Source organism: Osmerus mordax, chromosome 22 (assembly GCF_038355195.1).
Source record: "Osmerus mordax isolate fOsmMor3 chromosome 22, fOsmMor3.pri, whole genome shotgun sequence".
Classification (NCBI taxonomy): Eukaryota; Metazoa; Chordata; class Actinopteri; order Osmeriformes; family Osmeridae; genus Osmerus; species Osmerus mordax.
In genome coordinates, this window is record NC_090071.1 from 7145335 (window position 1) to 7164058 (window position 18724).

Here is an 18724-nt window from a genome sequence, read left to right on the forward strand (position 1 = left end):
ATCCGTACGAGAAATGTCTTATACCTTTGGACTTTCCTATGGAGGCAAACATCTGCCCTCTTGTGGATAAAAATGTAACAATTCTTATTGATACAACGTTTCTCCATGCATATCAATAAACGATGCCTCCTGAATTTTTTGACAGGGAATAAAACAAATAAAAACACAGGTTTTTGCATGAACTGATCTTTATTGAACAGCTGATAGGAATAATCATGTATATACAGGTGCTTGCTGAGCTCAACCCAGACGCACTTTATGACTGTTGATAAAGTCTGATACTTTCACAACTCCATTCCTTGTCTTCCTGTGTGTGTGTGTGTGTGTGTGTGTGTGTGTGTGTGTGTGTGTGTGTGTGTGTGTGTGTGTGTGTGTGTGTGTGTGTGTGTGTGTGTGAGAGAGAGAGAGAGAGATCATTAATATCACACAGTTTGGGTGTAGCTGTGTATGCACTGATGCATTAGACTGTTGCTGTGCATGTTTGGGTGTGTGAGAGAGTGAGTCATTTTTGTACAGCATCTATCCTGCCATATCTGGAATGAAACTCACGCCTGTGTCTCCAGGTAGGTTAGGGCACGGTCGACCTGGGACTGTGACACCTCCCCATCCACAGCCGCAAGGTACAAATACATGGAGCGGAATGTCTCAAAGGGGATGCAGGCATCTGGTGGCTTACATGTGCTGTCAGCATTCAGGATGTACAGCGCATGGGTCATGGCATTCTTTAACGTCTGTCAGAGGTAGGACAGGTCAGGGAGAAAGGTTAAGTTGATTATTTGCATGTGTTTTTTGTAGAATATGAGTGTTTTGAGAGTGTTTATGGTGTGGGTTTGTGTATGAGAGGGAGAGAGAGAGACAGTGAGAGAGAGAGAGAGAGAGAGAGAGAGAGAGAGAGAGAGAGAGAGAGAGAGAGAGAGAGAGAGAGAGAGAGAGAGAGAGAGAATTACCCCTCCAAGGTAGCTGCAGCCAAGGGCAAAGAACTTGATCCAGACCAGCTCATCACAGAAACAGCCTACATTCATGATATGTTTGAGGAGATCCTCTGCCAATCCATACCCTCGCCACATACACTCCAGCTCCTGCTTACTGATCATATCTTGCTTGTGCATCTAAGATAAAGGGAGAGGAGACAACCAGCAACTAGAAGGAAGCGTTTACCTTGACTGTAATTTGTGGTTGTGAGAGTGTGTGTGTGTGTGTCGCCTCATCACCTTGAAATGCATAGCGCTAAGGATCTCAGGTGTGAGGTCCATGCCGGGATTGGCCATCTGTGGTGTTGGTTCCCTAACCGGTAACACCTTGCCCTGGGCTAAAGCACCAAAGTACCTGGTACAGACAGGAGAACTTGAAACATTGGTCAACATTTTTACAGGAGTTTGCACTAAACACACAGAAGCCCCTTTGTACAGCCATCTATCAGCTTATTGAACTAAACTTGAATAACTTAATAGCCTAGTCAATGTTTTTTTGCTTGGGTAAGATTCAAACACAAGGTTCAAATAGCGTTTTAGGCTGTTATAATGAGCTTACTCTGTGGACCATTTCAGCAGGTCTTCTGGCTGGGTTCGGATGGCATCCTTAGTAAACTGTCTCAGAATTTCCGGAAGCTCTGGTGGTATGACCACCACCTGTCTACCTTTTAAAGACATGTTGAAAACCGAAGGTGAAACAGGGGAACCCGCGGCGGGACAGGCACCTGGCGGCGTGAAGGGCGGGAAATGAGCTGTCTAAGTATGCGCTATTAATTGATAAAGGTTTAGTCACCCGCATCACAGAAGTATTGTGACGTGCTAGACATGATGCCTACAGAGAAAGCAGAGGACAGGCTAGGTTCTATTGCAATAGAGGACAGATAGGCCTTGTGCCTTTTGTGACAATGCCAGTGTGGTAATAGCCGCAAAACGCCCTCAGAGGGGCGACATTTCTTCATTTTGATGCTTAATAAGTGGTTTGAAAGAAGAATAGGCAATCTACGCTGTAGAATTACACAGCATCAATACATGCCTACACCAACCAGCCGGCATGATATGAATAAATTAGATTTGGGATGATAAAATATGACGGGGATTCTTGGTTTTGTACAGACCTAGCGCTATAACCAGCTTTCTTCTCTCCCACCACAATAAGCTTTTAGTCCACAGCATCCTGAGACAAATGATATTGACACGCTCCTTGCGTATTTGATGTGACTCACAAGAAGAGGAATGGTGCCCTGGTGTGTTTAAATGTGAAGATATTAACATATTAAGAACCAATCAGGGAATGCCCCTTATGCACTGATATCCTCAGTTCTGATTGAGACACCGCACGAGAGTGAATACGTTTCACGCGCCTTGTGCATGGAACCGGGTCTCGGTGCAGCTATAAGGCACCCGCGACGCGTGCGCCTGCGTGTGGATTCGACGGTAACGGCAGCCCATTGTAGGCTGCCTAATCGGCTGTGTAGTAGTCGGCAAGTAGACAGAGGTGCCTTGTCGACGCAGCACGAGCCTCCTCAGGCTCGGAAGACTGCCCCACAACAATAGCGAGCGAGGCCGCAGGCTGAAGTGATGCCATGCGGGATCACGGTGACTGTAACGAATGAGTTAAAAACGGGAATGCGCGCATCGACGGTCAAGGATAGAAGCTATGATACAGAAATATGGGGATGGGGCCGCGCGCTGACTGACTGACTTTCTTCTGGTAACAACCATCGGTGGATTTAACGGGGTATATAACAACCAACCTCCCGGTAAAGGCGTGGGGGACTTGGAGGAAAGGAGAGGATGAATCCCGGGGACCCTGCCCAAACGGGCCCCGTTGAAACGGGCCAGGATGGGTTGGCTAAAGCAGGTGGGCTCTCATTATTCACAGTAAACCTTGCAAACGTCTATGCTAAGGGAGAATGTGCAAACCAGGATGACCGGGGGTTAACAGCTGCGCCTACCCCGGTGAAGGGGGATGTATTACCATAGAGGAATGTGCCTGTCCGTTATCATTAATGATAGAAAGAGGGGACCTATGAAAATCAGTCCCAATCATCTTGATTTTCACTGCTCCGCTGCAGCATGAACTGGGCGGACCAATCACTCTATGCATTTAGTTTCGGGGCGGTGTGTATATTTGTGTGTTTGTGTGCGTGTGTGTAATTGTGTGTGCGTGAAAGAGTGAATGAGAGGTTCCTTCATGATATGGGACCGACCGTTTATGGATATAGGCTACAGTCCAGGTTTTGCCTGCAGTGTTTTCTCTAATGATTTTTTGTTGCTTACACAAGCGTGAGAAAGACAGTCACACACCCACTGTACGAACCATTTAAGCGTTTATCTCCATAGCGTGTTTCATTTTGATTGTTACACAATCCTTCAAATGCACTGGCCTGCGGGGGCTTTCGCCATGATGTCTCACCATCCGCCCATTCATTCTGTGTGTGTTTGTGCTCGCGAGCGCGTTTGTGCAGCAAACACACAGGGCTGAATCCAGTAGGCCCATAGCCAACTGACCGATATCATAAGGAATAGCAAAGTCTATGAACCGTAAGAAAACGACCGCTGTTCAATCTCTCTGCTTGTCTGTGTGTTTGTATGTCATGTTCTCCCTGCACGTGTCTGCCTGCCTGTGTGTGCCTGTGTGTGCGTGTATGTGTGTGAGTGTGGTGGGTTGATGGTGTGCCATGGGCATCAGAGCACAGACTCATCACAGTATTTGGCATTGATTGTCTGGATTCAAGTTACAATACCAGAAGTCTTGAGCATCAGAACTCCACCCCATGAGACAATATTTCCCATACTCTAGTACTGTATGCTATCCAGTACAGTGTTTGTGTAGGGTTTTATGCACCGTATTACAGTGCATGTGTGTTTATTCATGTGTGTATAAGGAGGAAAATCTCGCCTTCTCTGTCCTCTCATCCATGGAGCATTGCTGTGGTCCACACCCTTAAAAAAGGCTGGGTCTAAATAGTCTACTGGGGCTCCCTCCACTCATCTCCTTTCCTGCATTTTCACTGGCCTGAAAACAGGCCAAGTGAAACCAACATGATGGATGTCTGCCCAGTGCTTTATCACTGATAGAGAGAGAGAGACGGAACCATTTTAGATAGTTCTGATTTAATGCTTCCAGCGTTGTGTGTTTTATTAAGAAGTGGAAACAAGAAGTATGGAAAGTAGAAGACTAGTCAGGCTATTCAGTCTCAACCAACTTCGATAAACTCATTTGTAAGGATGTGAGAGGAAGAGAAGGAGACACGTGTCCTTGTCTCCTGCTCAGAGCAACCTAGCGATCCCTGATGAAAGGAAAGGAGATAAGGTGAGGAAGGAAGGAGGAGGGAAGTGAGCAAGGAACATGAGTATCGAATCAGGTGGAAAGAGGAAGAGCCAAATGATGCGAAACATCTCTCTGACGCCTGTCTCCTTTGCCCTCTTCACTCGTCTCCTTGCTTTCCTCTCCTATTCCATTGGGAGAGGTGTAGAGGGGTTTAAATACCGTCTCAGCCCCGGCTTAGGGGCCAAGGAGAGGAGGAAAGGAGCTTAGGGGAACGTTAGGGCACCAAGCTCACTCTTGCGCTTTGAAGAGTATAGCCCAAATAGTCCACATCAGCGCTTCTGTCTTTTTTCCCCATTCCCACATCTTAATCAACGACAGCAAGCTATTAGAGGAGCAAATGGGAGAGATGCTGTGCTGTTTTGATGGCTCTTATGTGGAGGTTGATTTAGGAGAGGAAGCAATTAAAGAAAACCACTGTAGACTGGAGATTCACCCTGTGTCGGATATCACTCTCTGGAACCTTTAATATCATTACTTCACCTTGATATCTTGTTAATATCATTACTTCACCTTGATATCTTATTAATTGTATGTAAAGAACCTCAATACCAATCAGTGCAATAGCAACTAGGGAGTGGGAAAGGGGGATGTTTGGTGTGTGTGGGGGGGGGGGGCATTTCACAGATCGGCTTCCCTGCTGCTACGCTGGTCCCATTAGTGAGGGGTACCTCCCCATTTCTCTTCATGTCTCCCCTCCCTTCTTAACCCCCCCCCCCCCCCCCCCCCCCCGCCTCCACCCGTCCTCCTCTCCTTTTTCTCTCCTAACCCCGACACAATCCACACCACTTTCTCATCTTCCAAAGGTTATCATAGGCTGCTGAGCTGTAAATATTCAAATGTAGCACTAACGCCGTCCTAATACCCTGTTTATGCGCAGGATTAGCCTTCTCCCACCGCGAGGGATAAACCACTTCACGCTGGAGGCACGTTTACTCTCTACCAAGCTGAGTGATCTCTCTCAGCTGTTTTCACCTGGGTCAACCCATGCGGGCTGCCCTGCCACTTCCTGGTACAAGCTTTCAGGCGTGAGAATAATGGTAAACATAGGTCTGTCACTTGAATCAGTACCACTATTGCCACCAGAAGGCTACCACAGTGTAAGGCTGGAGTGAAATCTGTCGTTCTTTTATTAATTGTTATTACAAATAAGACTTGAATTGACTCATTTGGAAACAGCAGTGAAACAGGACCAAGTAATAAATACATTTCCAGAAGGACCAGAAGGGGTTTTAAGAACCCTGAGAGTGAACACCATCACACACTATCCAAACTGTGCTTGATTGCAGACAGTCTAGATTATGACGTTGGTTTTGGCAGCCTTTGATGCTAGTTCGGGGAGGGGTACTTATGTTCCTTGGCCAATGGAGGATCTTAGGGAGACCCTTATGTGGGGGGGCTGTCTGCATGGTCTTATCAGCTTTGCCAGTGCAAGGCATATTGTTGTTTGGTATCAGATCAAAGTCTGAACTGGCATGGGTGATGTGTGTGTGTATGTGTGTGAGAGAGAGAGAGGGAGAGAGAGAGAGAGAGAGAGAGAGAGGGAGAGAGAGAGAGAGAGAGAGAGAGAGAGAGAGAGGGATGGTCTATTAAGGCTGTCTGGCTGACTGTCTGCGGGTGGTTGGGTGGGGGGTACAGTCAGTATAATATGTAAATGTGTGCAGACCTTTCTATAAGCTGCTTAGTGTCTGTGAGTGTATTCTCAGCATCACTTGTCATTTTCAATGACCAATGACAATCTGCCAAAGCTCTTTAGTGGTGTAGCGGGTATACTCAATTTGGTTGTCTTAATGTGGTTGGTGGGTGTAACAAATGCAGTTTTTTGGTAGTGAAAAGTTAGCATATCTGCCTGTGGTGGTATTCTCCATGTGTGTGTGTGTGTGTGTGTGTGTGTGTATGTGTGTGTTTTACAACCGCAGACAGGGTAAACATCTGTCAGTACGGTGAGGGCCAGACTTGCTTTATGTTTGCACCTGTTATCTCTGAAGTGAAATAAAAACAGAAGCATAGTGATAAACCTGTCCATATGTAAAGGCCAGAAGCCCTTCGGTGTGTGTTTGTGTGTGTGTTTGTGTGTGTGTCTGTGTGAGAGGAAGAGAAAGCAATTTTTGTTCTTGTGGTAGTGGTACATGGAACACACACGTTTTTCTGTGTGTATGAGCTTATGTGCGTGGATCCCTGTCGGCCCTTGGCCGAAGTAATAGGGCGTTTGTTAGTTTGGTGTTCGTTTATTCCAGCCACTTCCTGGTAACTAGGAGTTCTGCAAAGGAACATCCTGACCTACAGGAAGTCAGCCATGTGTACTTTCCTGTACTTCCTGTTCTAGGATTCTTTTCTCTATTTTTGTGCAATTGTGATCTGGAAATGATACTGTATTCCCTTGATCTGGTGTTGATTGATCTTTGCAGCAACTGGATAAGTGTCATTAGGACACTGACTCAGCCATATTGCTAACACAAAGGCAGTCCATGGGGATCAGGGACTGCAGGAAGAGGTGGTTGGGTTGGTGTTTTGCCAACAGGCAAAGTGAAGGGCTGTTTTGGGGGTAAATGCATGAGTAACACAGGGGGAGAACAGCTCATGATAGTTTTCTCTCATGAGACACACACCCATCCGTGCATACACACGCACACACTCGCACACACACACATACACACTGTCCTATGGCCCAGTGCCCCAGCTGTTCTTGCCAGGATTGTGCCCACAGAAGATTACACTAACAGGCCTAAACAGCAGATGTGCTTTGTCTGGATCAACACACACACACACTCGTACAGACAAACACACACGCGTGCACCAAACTGAATGTAAACAAAGAAAAACACACGGGAGACACAGCATACACACATAATTAACAAACACAAGTCCTGTAATGGCAGCACTACCAGAGCGCCCACCACCCCATCCAGTCTCTCCCTCCCCTCGTCCATTTGTCCTTTATGTGCCCACCACTGCTGTGTCCTGAGGGGGTGCGGTGGGGGGGGAGGGGTACAGTGGGGGGAGCAGTGTGTGTGTGAGGGGGGGTGTTGCACAATTTTTAGTTGAGATGACCTCGTGGTAAACGTCCTCAATTCTTTGGGAGGCTGACATGAAGGTGAACCATGTCAAACATCTCCCCAGCACAGCTCTAAATGTCCTCCAAGTCTGGGTCGTCGTGAAAACCACCAAGGAACGGTAGAAAACTGTGTTGTTCTTTTGCGTCATACACTGGACGTGGACAAATGCTCAAATGTTTGTACTTAATCCTGCTTACCGACCCTTTGATAAGAGACTTTTCCCTCCCCATTTCTCCCCCCCCCTCCCATTTCCCTCCCTCTTTTCTTGCTCCAGGGGGTGCGCGGGGGGAGGGGGTGAAAGCGGTGGATGTGCTGACTGTTCTGAGGGAGAAAGTGGCCTTTGTATCAGGTGAGTCACTTGCTCTATTCCATTCTCAGTTTCCCGCTCCTTGTCCCCAGCTCTCCCTCCCGTCATAATGCTTTTGCATTGTTTATTGGCTTTACTGCGGAAGAAAACAACATTTAAAGAAGTATTGGGTAAAGATTTCCAGAAGGACCCTGGGCCAGAGATGGAACCATGCCTTGTTCATGACAAGGTTATTCAGCCCCTATGGTTACACAGAATGTGATGATGTCACTCTGAGAGGACGCGTGTGTGATGTCACTGTCCTAGGTGGAAGGGATAAAAGGGGCGGCCCAATTCTTACCTTCCCCTCACGGACCAATCACGATCGAGTGAAGCAGGAGGACCTGAGCAGACTAGTCACCTACCTTTCCACCATACCAAGGTAGAACCATCCTTCCAATCCCTTCATCTCATCCTTTCTTTCACTCTCTCCCTCCATGTTCTGCAGGGAACATGGCCCTCTGTCTCTCTGTGTTTCTCTCCACTCTGTAATTATGACATGTTTCTTTCTCTGACTAAATCTGTAGCCATGCACCCTCCCCCCCCCCCCCCTCTCTCTCTCTCTCTCTCTCTCGTTCTCTTTAATGGCTCTATCTGATGATGACACATTGCTCTTTCTCTCTCTCCGCCATGATGCCTCACATGCCTCAGTCTCTCTGAAACGGTCCTCACTTGTGCTGACGTATCCCTCCCTCCCCTCTCTCTCTCCCTATGTCCCTTCCTGTCCCTCTCCTACACCCTCTCCCTTCTGACTCTCTCAACCACTCTCTCTCTCTCTCTCTCTCTCTCTCTCTCTCTCTCTCTCTCTCTCTCTCTCTCTCTCTCTCCTCATATCCCCACTCCCTCCTCGCTCCCAACCCTGCCCCCTCAAAGTGATGACGTTCGGGCCCGAGGGTTCACGGTGGTGGTTGACATGCGCGGCTCAAAGTGGGAGAGCGTCAAGCCGTTGCTACGGACGCTACAGGAAGGGTTCCCTGCCCACATTCACATGGCCCTCATCATCAAACCCGACACCTTCTGGCAGAAACACAAGACCAACCTGGGCAGCGCCAAGCTCAGCTTTGAGGTGTGTGTTTGTCTGTGTGTGTGTCTGTCAGACTGTGTTTGTGTGTGTCTGTGTGTGTCATACAGCCATGGTAACCTCCCTCCATTGTCTCATCAGACAAGTCTTGTGTCGGTGGAGGGGCTCTCCCGATTGGTTGACCCATCCCAGCTGACCTCTGACCTGGGTGGGTCTCTGGAGTACGATCATGTGGAGTGGACTGAGCTGAGGCTGGGACTGGAGGAGTTCACAGGGGCTGCCGGACAGCTCCTAGCCCAGCTGGAGCAGCTGGAGGCTGGGCTGGCCCGTGAAGGCGAGCCCCAGGGTGTGGATGAGGCCCGCAAGTAAGATGGAAGTTTAAAGATGCTTTGTCAATGTATGAGTTGTGAGTGGTTTCGGTCAGTGTGTACAAAGTGTGTGTGAACCAACACTCCACAGGCTTCTTGAGGAGCACGGCCGACTACGAACTGCCGTAGCCACGGCGCCTGTCGACGCCATCGACCGCGAAGGGCGGAGCTTGCTCCAGCGCATGCGGCTTGGCCCCACCCACAGCTCCGACGCCCCGGGTGAGGCCCCAAGCAGTAACCATGGCTACGGCAGCTGGTTGTCGGGTGGGGCAGACTTCCAGAGCGTGGCGCCTAAGGTCGCCGCCCTACTGGAGAGGCTGCAGAGTGCCAGGACACATCTTCAGCAGAGCTGGGCCGAACACAAGCAGCATCTGGACCAGGCCCTGCAGCTGCACCTGTACGAACAGGACGCAGCCAAGGTGTGTGTGCGTGTGTGTGATGGGGGGGGGGGGGGTGATACTGGTAGGGATAGAGAGAGTGATAGACTGGGACAGAGAGAGAGAGGGGGACAGAGAGAGGGGAGGCAAAGAGAGTGATAAGGGGACAGGGAGAGAGGAGGGATGGAGGGACAAAGACAGTGTCAGAGGAGGACAGAGATGGGAGAGCTAAAGGGGGACCGAGGGCAAGAGAGGAGTGAGGGAGGGACAGAGAGTGATTGAGGGGGACAGAAAGAAAGGAGAGATAGGGGGGGAGAGAGAGAGAGAGGCAGGAGATAGTGGTGACCCTGCTGTGTTGCAGTTTAGAGCTCAGTAGTTGAAGCCATCTGCTGTCAGGGAGAAGCAGCAGCATTGGCAGCAGGTGGGTTGGCATCCATCCCTCTCCCAATCTCTCTATTTATCTATCGGTCTTCATCTCCCCCTCTCTCCTCTCCTCTCTCATAGTGCAGGCTGAGTGTATGGATTCATCTCTTTGATGACTGTGGGTCATGTGAGGATAACCCCTCTTCTCTCCTCCCACTCCTCTCCCTCCCTCCCTCCCTCCCTCCCCCTCTCTCTCTCCCCCCCCCCCCCCCTCTCTCTCTCTCTCTCTCTCTCCCTCTCCGTCTGTGTGTTCAGATGTCAGAGTGGATCTCCCACAGTAAGGAGTTGTTCCTGCAGAGCCAGACAGACGTTGGCCTGAACCACCAGCATGCCCTCGACCTCCAGGCCCAGCATCAGCACTTTACCATGAACTGCATGGTACGTACGTGTGTGTGCTTTGACAGTGTGCATGTCTGAGAGAGACTGATTGAGAGGCCGAGACTGCGTGTGCGTGTGTGTGCGTGTGTGTGTCTGACCACTCTCTGACTCTCCCCCCAGAACGGGAGTGTGAATGTGGACAGCGTAGTGTCCGTGGCGACGCGGCTGAGCGAGACAGGACACTACGGGGCTGAGCGGATCACCAGTGTGTCGTCACGGCTACAGGAGGACTGGAAGGGACTGACCACAGTGCTGGAGGAACGCAGCAACACCCTCGCCTTGTCCACAGGCTTCCACCAGGGAGCTGAGCAGGTATGTGTGTGTTTGTATGCACGTGTGTGTGTGTGCAAGAGAGTATGTGTGTGTTTGTACGTGTGAGAGAGAGCGTGTTTGTGTGTGTAAATGTGTGTGTGTTTATCTGTGTGCAAGTGCAAGTGTGTGTATGTGTGTGTTTTGAATCAGTTGTGTGTGTGTGTGTGTGTGTTGTAGTTCCTGTCTCGTCTGAAGGGCTGGTGTGAGGGTTGTCATGACAGTCCGCTCCCAGCTGAGATGCAGGAGCTGGACACGTCCATCCAGCAGCACCAGGAGCTCTACGAAGAGATCTCTGCTGCCTACAAACAGGTACACACACACACACACCACACACAGACAGTACATACACACATACAGGGTGCATATTCATTCTTTCTCTCTGCATGTAAAGTTGCTGTTTAGTCACAATGTGAATGTGTGTGTGTGTTGTGCCCCAGGTCAGTGAGAGTGGGAAAGTTCTTCTCGACGTTTTACAACGCCCGGCAGAATTGGAGGAGTCTTCGTTACCGACGGCACCTGTGGACTTCTCCGAAGCTGCTCACGGCATCATGGGAGTTCTGCAGGAGGTCATGCAAGGTCACCAATATGTAGAGGGGGCGTGGCAGCGGCGCAAGCTTCGCCTACATCAACGTCTGCAGCTGTGCGTTTTTCAACAAGACGTCCGGCAGGTATGTATTTCACTCCCTCCCTCCCTGCCTCCCTTCCTTCCTCCCTCCCTCTCCCCGGCCTCTCTCTCACCTCCTCTCTCTGTCTAGGTGGTGGACTGGGTGGAGCAGCATGGTGAGGTGTTCCTGACGAAGCACACAGGCGTCGGCAAGTCTCTCCACCGAGCACGTGCGCTGCAGAAACGCCATGACGACTTCCAGCAGGTGGCCCAGGTAACACACAAGCTCACGTTCACGCATGTTCACTCCCCGGTGAATACACACACACACACCGGGCACTTTCTCTCTCTCTCTACCTTCTCCTCAGTCTCTCTCTCTCTTTGTTTTCTCTCTCTCCCTCTCTTTGTTCTCTCTCTCTCTCCCCACACTCACTCTTCCTCCGTCCTGTCTCTCACTCCTCTCATCTTCTGTCTGTCTCTCTCTCTCTCTCTCTCTCTCTCTCTCTCTCTCTCTCTCTCTCTCTCTCTCTCTCTCTCTCTCTCTCTCTCATCTTCTCTCTGTCTCGCCTCCCTCCCGCCCATCCCCTGCAGAACACTTACACCAATGCGGAGAAGCTGCTGGAGGCTGCGGGGCAGCTGGCCCAGTCGGGGGAGTGCGAGGAGGGGGAGATCTACTCTGCTGCAGGGGACCTGGAGCTTCGCATGCAGGCCTTCATCCAGCGCGTGGAGCAGCGCAAGCTGCTGCTCGACCTGGCCGTGTCCTTCTACACACACACCAAGGAGGTAATACACACACTCAGCAAGGAGGTAATACACACACACACCACTGAGGCAACACACACACAAACCAAGGAGGCACCACACTTGCCAGGATGGAACACATAGACACACATGAATACTTTTTGTGAATGGTATCATAAACAACAGAAATGACGGCTCACATACCTGCTGTATCGTGTGTGTGTTTGTGTGTGTGTTTGTAGCTCTCGGCGTGGATGGAGGGTCTGCAGAAGCAGATGATGGGCGAGGTGTGTGTGTGTCCAGAGTCGGTGGAGGCCCTGCAGGTTCTGATCACCCAGCAGCAGCAGCAGCAGGCCAACACCCAGGACGCCTCGCTAAGCGTCATCAGGGAGGGCGAGGACCTCATTCTGCAGCTCAGGTTACATACACACACACACATGCTCAGATTCAGAGGTTCACACACGCACGCGTGCGTGTTCACACACACGCGTGTACTCATGGAAACGCATACACGCTTGTGTAGCTTGTGTATGAATACACACACACATACAGGGATGTAATGGGTTAAAGCCTTCTGGCATGTACAGTTAAGTGTATCAGATCTGATAACATCAGCTATTTTCTCCTCACACTATATGATGTCATCGACAGTATTCAACACTGCACATTTCCACAGGCAACACATCAAATTCCGGGCTCTACTCATTGGACAAAGCTGCGATTATTTTAGCCTGTGTTTTAATTTATTATTTGTTGTGTATGTGTGTGCGTGTGTTTGTGGCCGTACATTGGCATGTCTGTGTGGTTGTGTGCATCCATGTGTGTGTGTGTGTGTGTGGGGGGGGGGGGCATACATGTGTATGTGTGGATTTCTGCATGTGTGTCTGTGTGCAATGTGTGTGTGTGTGTGTGTGTGCGTGTGCGTGTGTGTGTGTGTAGGCCCCAAGGCAGCTCTGTAGCCCATGTGGAGACAGTGTTGCAGCAGTTGGAGGAGTCCCAGGCTCAGCTGGAGGAGCTGTTTCACCAGAGGAAGATCAGACTGGATGTTTACTTACAGTTACGCATACTACAGCAGTGCACTCTGGAGGTCAGCGACCACACGTGTGTCTGGGAAATATTTGTACACGCGTGTGGGTTTAGTTGTGCATAGCTTGTGTGAAAATGCCTTGGTGTGTGTGTGAGCCTGTGTGAGTCTGTGTGTGCTCTTGGTGTGTCCATGCCGGAGTCTAACCTCTTTCTCTACAGGTCACAGGGGAGATGGATGCATGGAAGCAGGACCTCCAGAAGCAAGCTCAGGACTTCACAGCCGAGAAGCTAACAGTAGCACAGCCACGCGTTGGGGATGCCAACCAGGAGAAGCAAGGGTTAGCGCAACCACGGCTAGTGGAAGCTAACCAGGAGAAGCTAGCATTGGCACAGTCGCGGCTAGTGGAGGCTAACCCAGAAGGGCTAACGCTAGCACAGCAGCGTATCCACAGACACATGGAGCGACGGCTGGCCATGAACAACATGACCTATGAGGTCATCCAACAGGGACACGACCTTCAGCAATACATCACTGAAGTCCAGGCCTCAGGTGAGACAGGAGCAGGGAAGTTAGAAGAGATAAGTGTGGGAGAGAGGAGAAGATAGGAGGAGGGATGGGGAAGGGAAGAGGAAGAGGAAAAGGAAAAGAGGAGAGTGAAGGGAGGGGAGGTGTGCTGGGAGGGGTTGAGGAGCAAAGAAAAGGAGAGGGGCAAAGGAGGAAGGGAAAGAGAATAGGAAGGGAAAGGAAAGAGGGAAGAGGAGAGGAGGGATGGAGGCGACCGGAGTGGAGATGAGAAAGGCTGGGAGGGGAGGAGTCCAGGGAAGGCAGGAGAGAGGACGAAAGGAGACAGTGAAAGATAGACAGAGATAAATGGATGTGGGCACATCCTTTCATACATGTGAAGAACTGGAGCATAGAGGTAAAGAGAACAGGAGAGAGAGAGAAAAAGAGAGAGCGATATAGAGAAAGAGAGAGAGAGAAAGAGAGAGAGAGCGAGGGTTGCAGTGTACTGACTTGGTACTTACTACTGTATCCCTGTGAATATGATAGATAGGAGAGGGAGAAGGAGGGAGGGAGGGAGAGAAGGGGTTGAACACTAGATGGGGGGAGGGGGAAGGGGACGGAAGGGGATTGGGGTTACTATGGAAACTGCTCTCTCAAGCGCACAGCTGGTCCCTATGGAAACCTACATATTGAATTTACCATGGAGACGAGTCCTCACAGCCAGACTGGCAAATTTAGCCACAAACCATCCTGTGATAACCACTGACATACACACACATACACACACATTCCACACAAGCACACACACACACACACACCCACACACACTGATCACAAAAATCCTGTATGCAATTCTTCATATTGTAATAGAAGGCTTATCAAGTATTCATATGCTGTCATTGCCCAGTATAGATAGCTTGTATAGATAGCTTGCTAGTTTGTATCCTATACAACCCATCTCTGCTATGAGGGCTTTTGAAGTATGCACAAACTAGAAGGGTTAGAATACATGACAGGAATAGCACAGTACATTTACTGGGAAACATAAAAGCTACATTTACAGTGTAATGTGATGTGAAGAAGCAGTCGTTGGTTCAGGGAGAGATGGAGAGATGGCTGCTGTGGACTAACATGGGTCTGGCTGCTGTGGACTAGCATGGGTCTGGCTGCTGTGGACTAGCATGGGTCTGGCTGCTGTGGACTAGCATGGGTCTGGCTGCTGTGGACTAGCATGGGTCTGGCTGCTGTGGGCTAGCATGGGTCTGGCTGCTGTGGACTAGCATGGGTCTGGCTGCTGTGGACTAGCATGGGTCTGGCTGCTGTGGGCTAGCATGGGTCTGGCTGCTGTGGGCTAGCATGGGTCTGGCTGCTGTGGGCTAGCATGGGTCTGGCTGCTGTGGGCTAGCATGGGTCTGGCTGCTGTGGGCTAGCATGGGTCTGGCTGCTGTGGGCTAGCATGGGTCTGGCTGCTGTGGGCGCACCCTCATCTGTTCTGCAATTACAATGTCAATGCAGCTGAAAGGGGTTTACATCTTATGTATGTGTGTGTGTGTCTGTGTGGGTGTGTATGTGTGTGTGTGTGTGTGTGTGTGTGTCTGTGTGTGTGTGTCTGTGTGGGTGTGTATGTGTGTGTGTGTCTGTGTGGGTGTGTATGTGTGTGTGTGTCTGTGTGTGTGTGTCAGGTATTGAGCTCACGGCCGAGGGAGAGACTGAGCTGGCCTCCCAGGTAGAGGAGCTCCAGCAGCTCCTTCAGGATAAGCAGAAAGAGCTTCACCAGATAGCTGACCACACACACACACACCTGGAGCAGAGCCTGCAGCTACGCCACCTCCAGACACAAGTCAAACAGGTAGGCAACACACACACAAACACACACACGCATTTATATATAGTGACAGTATTGTGTTTATTCTGCACTGTTTCATGTTTAATGTATGTGTGTGTGTGTGTGGTCAGGTGTTGGGCTGGATTGGTGAGGGAGAAGTGATGCTGTCCTCCTGCATGATCAACTCCAGCTCCTTATCTGAAGCAGAGCAGCTGCATAGAGAACACGAGCGCCTCCAGCAGGCCATAGAGGTAATGACACCCACTGCACCGCACTCTCACCCCCCTCTCTCTGTATCACCTCCAGAGCAGCTATTTGAAAGAAAAAAGTACTTTTGTCCTCTTAATTTCCTCCTTTTCCTTCTCCCTCCCACCTCTCTTTCTTTTTCTCTTACTGTACCTATGACTCTCCTCCTCGTCCTGTCGTCTTCCCCCTCCCCCTCCTTCCAGTCTCTGCTCCATGCCGACTCTCTCCAGAGGACCCACCAGGTGGCGCTGGCTCTGCAGCAGAGGGCGGAGCTCCTGGTGAGGGCGGGGCACTACGACTCGGAGGCGGTGAGGGCGTGCGCCCAGACGGTGGCGCTGCACTGGCAGACCCTCATGCTGCGCATGGAGGACCGCCTCAAACTGGTCATGGCCTCCGCCGCCTTCTACCGCACCTCGCAGCAGGTCAGTCTCTAAAGACTACAACTCCCAACAGGTCAGCTCTCGAACGACTACAGCTCATAGGAAGTCTGTTTCAACAGACTACACCTCCCAGCACATCCGTCCCTGAAGACTACAACTCTTAGGAAGTCTGTTCTTAAAGACTACACCTCCCAGCAGCCCTGTGACCTAGAGGTTGTGTTACTGGCAGAGCAAGCACTTCTCTGCTGTCTAAATCCTGGTCTTTACAGTGGCGCCCCGCTGTTACCAGCAGGAGCCAACACTAATAACCAACTTCATGCTGATCGGTGCTTCATGTGACTGGAATGTGTACTCAGATGTGTGTATGTGTGCGTAGGTGTGTGGTGTGTTGGAGAGCCTGGAGCAGGAGTACCGGAGGGATGAGGACTGGTGTGGCGGGGGCGAGAGGCAGGGCACCCGGGGACAGCCGGAGCACCTCATCCCTCTCATCAACAAACACATGGAGCAGAAGGAGGCCTTCCTCAAGGTATGCAGGAGCAGGGAGGAGAGAAGGATGGGTGGAGCGAGGGAGGGTGTGGAACAGACAGAAAAGAATGAGGGCAAGGCTGTGGCTAAGAAGGGACAAAGGGAAGGTGAGAGAGAAAGAGGGAAGTGGTGAGAACGAGATGCGGGTGGAGAGCGGGAGAGATGTTGAGGGTAAAATTCGGTGACAGAGAGAGTGAAAGAGAAAGCAAGGAGGAGAGGGGAAGTGATTCTATTTGAACCCTGCGTTGCCAGGCCTGCACTTTGGCGAGACGCAACGCCGAGGTCTTCCTCAAGTACATCCACCGCAACAGCGTCACCATGGCAACCATCTCTGGCCACAGCGTCACCGCCTCTGGGGTGACGGGCATTGCCGAAGTTACAGGGCACTCCCGTGTGCCGGAGCAGCAGGTCAAAGGTAAACTCAATTCCTTCTGCTATGGCTTGTTCAGGAATTCATGAGTCATACTGAATTAATGTGTGTGTGTGTGTTGTAGGTATCCTCAGTGAGCTCCTGCAGAGGGAGAATAGGGTGCTTCATTTCTGGACCTTAAGGAAACGCCGCCTGGACCAATGCCAACAGTACCTGCTGTTCCAGAGCCACGCCCAGCAGGTCAGTCGGACACGCCCACGGGAAATGAACTGCGAATGGAACGTATCGGATCGTTCTTCTAATGATATCAAAGTCATAATAGGGAGAAACTGTTCCGTACATCCCCTGCTCCATCCTCCTCTCTCTCTCTCTTCACATATCTTCATATCTCTCTCGTCCCTTCATCCAGGCTCTTGATTGGCTGCAGCAGACAGGAGAGCACTACCTTTCCACTCACACGTCGCCAGGGGCAACCGGCGCAGAGACCCAGGAGCTGCTGGCACAACATAGAGAGTTCTGTGTCTCTGCCAAGGTCAAATCTCTCACGAGCACATAACCACATTGCCACTAAGGCGTGCACAGACACACGCGAACACAAGGTGCCAATCGTTCAACGTATCTAACGACGTCTGTGCCGTCGACTTCTGATTCCAATTCACGTTCCGCTCCCCGTATTTAAAACCCCCCGTCCCCTCCGCAGAACACTCAGGAGAAGGTGCACCTGTTGATCCAGCTAGCAGAGAGCATGCTGGGTAAAGGCCACTCCCACAGGACAGAGCTGCGGAGGTGTGTCGCGGCCGTTGACAAGCGCTACCGCGAGTTCTCCCTGCGCATGGGGCAGCACCGCAACGCCCTGGAGACCGCTTTGGGGGGCTGCTCACAGGTGTGTGTGTGTGTGTGTGTGCGTGTGTGTGTGTGTGTGTGTGTTTGAGAAGGGGAATGTTTCTCCCTGCAAAGTCAGGTGGCTGAGCGGTTAGGGAATTGGGCTAGTAATCAGAAGGTTGCCGGTTCGATTCCCGCTGTGCAAAATGATGTTGTGTCCTTGGGCAAGGCACTTCACCCTACTTGCCTCAGGGGGAATGTCCCTGTACTTACTGTAAGTCGCTCTGGATAAGAGCGTCTGCTAAATGACTGAATGTAAATGTATCCCTAAATGCAAAGGGTAGCTAAATTCATTATCCTGCCTGGTCAGCGAAGTTGAATTGTGAATGTGTCTACGGTGGCCCCCGTAGGACAATAAGGACCTGGAGCTGGAGCTGATCCCAAACAGCCTGTCTGACTCGGACCCGGAAGTGAACCTCAACGACCCCAACCACGAGCTCAGCGACGAGAAGAGGAGGACCGCGAGGAAGAAAGAGTGAGGGACAGGGAGAGAAAAACACCCATAGATAGAAGTATGGTGGTGTTAGCAGACGGGATAGTGTGTCACAGTGTGTGCTTTCATTTGCAGGTACATCATGGCCGAGCTCCTTCAGACTGAGAGAGTGTATGTGAGGGACCTGCAGGAGTGTATTGAGGTGAGAGAGAAGCCTGACCAAGCTGAATGAACACAGCAACAGCATTGAACGAACGTCACCTCAACGGTTGTAGTTGATGTGTGTGTGGAGGGTGTTGACCTGATTTGACCCCTGACCCTGTCCAGACCTACCTCTGGAAGATGACGAGTGGGTCGGAGGACATCCCTGCAGGGATCGCCAACAAGGACGACATTGTGTTTGGAAACATCCAGGACATCTACGAGTTTCATAACAGGTATGGGTGTACTCATTGTGGACTTAACGTGACAGAATTGTATATGTATGTGTATGTGTGATTTAATGACTGTCTGTTTGTTGCAGTATATTTCTTAAGGAACTGGAAAACTATGAGCAGCTTCCCGAAGATGTGGGACACTGTTTTGTCACCTGGGTAACACTCAT

The 18724-nt window shown here is 50.7% G+C and overlaps 2 protein-coding genes across 2 annotated transcripts in view; one reads left to right on the forward strand and one right to left on the reverse strand.

The window, feature by feature from the left end:
- Positions 1–545: 545 nt before the first annotated feature.
- On the reverse strand, positions 546–1649 carry LOC136966477 (ropporin-1-like). Its single transcript, XM_067260984.1, has 4 exons — positions 1531–1649; positions 1212–1326; positions 948–1109; positions 546–731 (listed from the first exon to the last, which is right to left on the reverse strand). Exons 1-4 carry the CDS (start codon positions 1647–1649, stop codon positions 546–548), a joined length of 582 nt encoding a protein of 193 aa, XP_067117085.1.
- A 1116-nt stretch (positions 1650–2765) lies between these two features.
- Positions 2766–18724, forward strand: part of kalrnb (kalirin RhoGEF kinase b) — a 29493-nt gene continuing 13534 nt past the window's right edge. The window contains exons 1-27 of the mRNA XM_067260985.1: positions 2766–2832; positions 7633–7707; positions 7972–8086; positions 8578–8770; positions 8867–9090; positions 9185–9512; positions 10149–10271; positions 10392–10583; positions 10761–10892; positions 11021–11251; positions 11339–11461; positions 11779–11970; positions 12171–12346; positions 12868–13015; positions 13174–13504; positions 15142–15308; positions 15416–15535; positions 15734–15952; positions 16287–16436; positions 16688–16850; positions 16930–17045; positions 17215–17337; positions 17506–17688; positions 18038–18162; positions 18256–18322; positions 18448–18557; positions 18644–18713. Of these exons, the coding sequence (XP_067117086.1) occupies positions 2766–2832; positions 7633–7707; positions 7972–8086; positions 8578–8770; positions 8867–9090; positions 9185–9512; positions 10149–10271; positions 10392–10583; positions 10761–10892; positions 11021–11251; positions 11339–11461; positions 11779–11970; positions 12171–12346; positions 12868–13015; positions 13174–13504; positions 15142–15308; positions 15416–15535; positions 15734–15952; positions 16287–16436; positions 16688–16850; positions 16930–17045; positions 17215–17337; positions 17506–17688; positions 18038–18162; positions 18256–18322; positions 18448–18557; positions 18644–18713 (4263 nt within the window). The remainder of the gene's footprint in view (positions 2833–7632; positions 7708–7971; positions 8087–8577; positions 8771–8866; positions 9091–9184; positions 9513–10148; positions 10272–10391; positions 10584–10760; positions 10893–11020; positions 11252–11338; positions 11462–11778; positions 11971–12170; positions 12347–12867; positions 13016–13173; positions 13505–15141; positions 15309–15415; positions 15536–15733; positions 15953–16286; positions 16437–16687; positions 16851–16929; positions 17046–17214; positions 17338–17505; positions 17689–18037; positions 18163–18255; positions 18323–18447; positions 18558–18643; positions 18714–18724) is intronic.

What these genes read in the sequence shown, in the direction of transcription:
- LOC136966477 (XM_067260984.1), bottom strand. Translation starts at nt 1,649, where the DNA reads ATGTCTTTAAAAGGTAGACAGGTGGTGGTCATACCACCAGAGCTTCCG. An exon ending in CTGCTGAAATGGTCCACAGA is followed by an intron (nt 1,327 to 1,530) that starts GTAAGCTCATTA and finishes TGTCTGTACCAG; the next exon opens with GTACTTTGGTGCTTTAGCCC. An exon ending in GCTGCAGCTACCTTGGAGGG is followed by an intron (nt 732 to 947) that starts GTAATTCTCTCT and finishes TACCTCTGACAG; the next exon opens with ACGTTAAAGAATGCCATGAC.